The sequence below is a fragment of the Kryptolebias marmoratus genome, linkage group LG22 (genome assembly GCF_001649575.2).
Source record: "Kryptolebias marmoratus isolate JLee-2015 linkage group LG22, ASM164957v2, whole genome shotgun sequence".
Lineage (NCBI taxonomy): Eukaryota > Metazoa > Chordata > Actinopteri > Cyprinodontiformes > Rivulidae > Kryptolebias > Kryptolebias marmoratus.
Genome location: NC_051451.1, coordinates 28,160,732 through 28,162,455, shown reverse-complemented (window position 1 = coordinate 28,162,455; position 1,724 = coordinate 28,160,732). Strand labels below are relative to the sequence as shown.

The window sequence follows — 1,724 nt, the reverse complement described above, 5'->3', positions numbered from 1 at the left end:
AACCAGGCTCCTGCAGAGGCGCCCCCTGCTGGCGGGTCCGTGTCATTACATCAGCACGGCGCTGGTTCTGGGCCTGATGGTTCCGCTCTCCTTCAGCCTGTTTCCCCAGCTTGGATCGGTGAGACTCGGCGTCAGGTCCTTCTTGTCCCTCTTGTCCTTCTTGTCTTTCTTGTCCTCGCTGCGATGAACTCGCCGACTCTGAGCTCGTTTTACAGATAACCAGAGGGAAGCTGGAGGCGGAGCTACGGGCTGAGGCGGCCGGCGAGGAGTTCTACTTCCACCGAGGACTCTGAGGAGCCAACAGAAACCGGGCCTAAATTCTGGTTCCTGTGAAGGCGGAGAGCTGAAGAAGCTAAAAGCTAAAAGCAGCAGCTGAAGGAGCTGAAGAGATGTTTCTGTGGTAAAATATCTGTAAATAAAGTTTAATATTGTGAAAAGTTTAAAAATAAAACAGAAGTTAATCAGCCGAACGAGCCGGAGGTCTTCATGTTCGAACAAACAGGTAAACACTGAATAACAAACGTTCACTTTTTTTATCTTAGAATGATGTAAAAATATGACATTTCAAAAAATAAAAAACATTTTAATTTGTTAAAACATTGTTTGAAAAAACAGGGACATAAAACCATCTGTTAGACAAAAACCCTCGACAGGAAAACGTTTTAAAAACATGAAGATTTAAACCTGTGAGTGAAATAAAAACTTTAACAGGATTAATGTCACATCGTGTCTAATTTCTCATGATTAAAGACATAAACTTACAAAAGTAAAACCAGGAGATTCTCTGATATCTTAAAGTTATAAATCTGTGAGGAAAAAAAGTTAAAACTTCTTTGATTAAAGTTTTAAATTTACCAGGAAAGTTGCGCCGTCAGCAGAACGGGTTCAGATGAGTCACGTTTGTGTCTTTCCTCTCGTCGGGGCTTCAGAGAAAAATAAAAACGTTTTTTAGCTCGTTTCTCCGGAACGAGTCGCTCAGATCCGTAACAGCTGCTCTGCCGCGGCCAGGTGAAACAGGAAGTTCTCGGTGGCCGGGGGGAAGTGACGCAGCTTCAGAGCTTCCAGGGTGATTTTGGAGTTTTCGCACGTTTCCGTCAGAGCAGCCAGGTGGGCGAGGACTTCCTGCGTCTTCGTGGAAATGTCCTGTGAAGGAAAGCTCGGTTGGTTTCCGATTCTTCGTCCAAACTGTTGCTGTTCTGTGTTTGTTCCCACCTTGATGACCTGACTGTCGGACCGCTCGGCGTCCTCCGCGGAATTCACCATCAGCTGAGCGATGTCTTTGTGGAGCTTCCCCATCGCCATGGCCTCTGTGGAGAAACACCGAGGTCAGTCTGAGGGCGCCGCGGCGCCGCAGCCACACACCTGGACCTACCGCACCTTTGGCGCCCTGAGACACCGTGATCACGGCGTCCGGGAGGTTCACGAAGACGTCGAACAGGTCCGACCTGCTGCTCACGTCCGGATCCACGAATCCCGCCACGTATCCTGAGGAGGTCGCAGAAATGTCAGAGTGCTGAGTCAGCGTTTTCTTACCGCTCAGCTTTTAGTTTTTATAACTTTTAGACTTTATTTACAAACATTTTCCTTTGAGAATCAATGTTAGCTTCAGCTTCTTTCTCTGTTTGCTGCTTTTAGCTTGTTTTAGCTGATACTTTTGGCTCGTTTTAGCTGATACTTTGGGCTCGTTTTAGCTGATACTTTGGGCTCGTTTTAGCTGATACTTT

At 46.8% G+C, this 1,724-nt stretch overlaps 2 protein-coding genes across 3 annotated transcripts in view; one reads left to right on the top strand and one right to left on the bottom strand.

Moving 5' to 3' along the window:
- Positions 1 to 464, top strand: part of sfxn4 (sideroflexin 4) — a 3,761-nt gene extending 3,297 nt beyond the window's left edge. The window contains exons 13-14 of the mRNA XM_037973495.1: positions 1 to 118; positions 216 to 464. Coding sequence (XP_037829423.1) covers positions 1 to 118; positions 216 to 293 — 196 coding nt within the window. The 3' untranslated portion in view covers positions 294 to 464. The remainder of the gene's footprint in view (positions 119 to 215) is intronic.
- The window catches only part of dennd10 (DENN domain containing 10), an 8,754-nt gene that overhangs the window by 3,885 nt on the left and 3,145 nt on the right, over positions 1 to 1,724 (bottom strand). The window contains exons 7-9 of one of the 2 annotated variants that reach the window (XR_005232644.1): positions 1,378 to 1,485; positions 1,213 to 1,307; positions 856 to 1,143 (exon numbers count right to left, since the gene is read on the bottom strand). Coding sequence is in view for 1 of the 2 variants with exons in the window: in XM_017441061.3 (XP_017296550.1) it covers positions 976 to 1,143; positions 1,213 to 1,307; positions 1,378 to 1,485 (371 nt within the window). In the remaining variant the exon portion in view is untranslated. Of the gene's footprint in view, positions 1 to 519; positions 1,144 to 1,212; positions 1,308 to 1,377; positions 1,486 to 1,724 lie in introns of those variants that run through there. The other variant, XM_017441061.3, reaches the window with a different exon arrangement.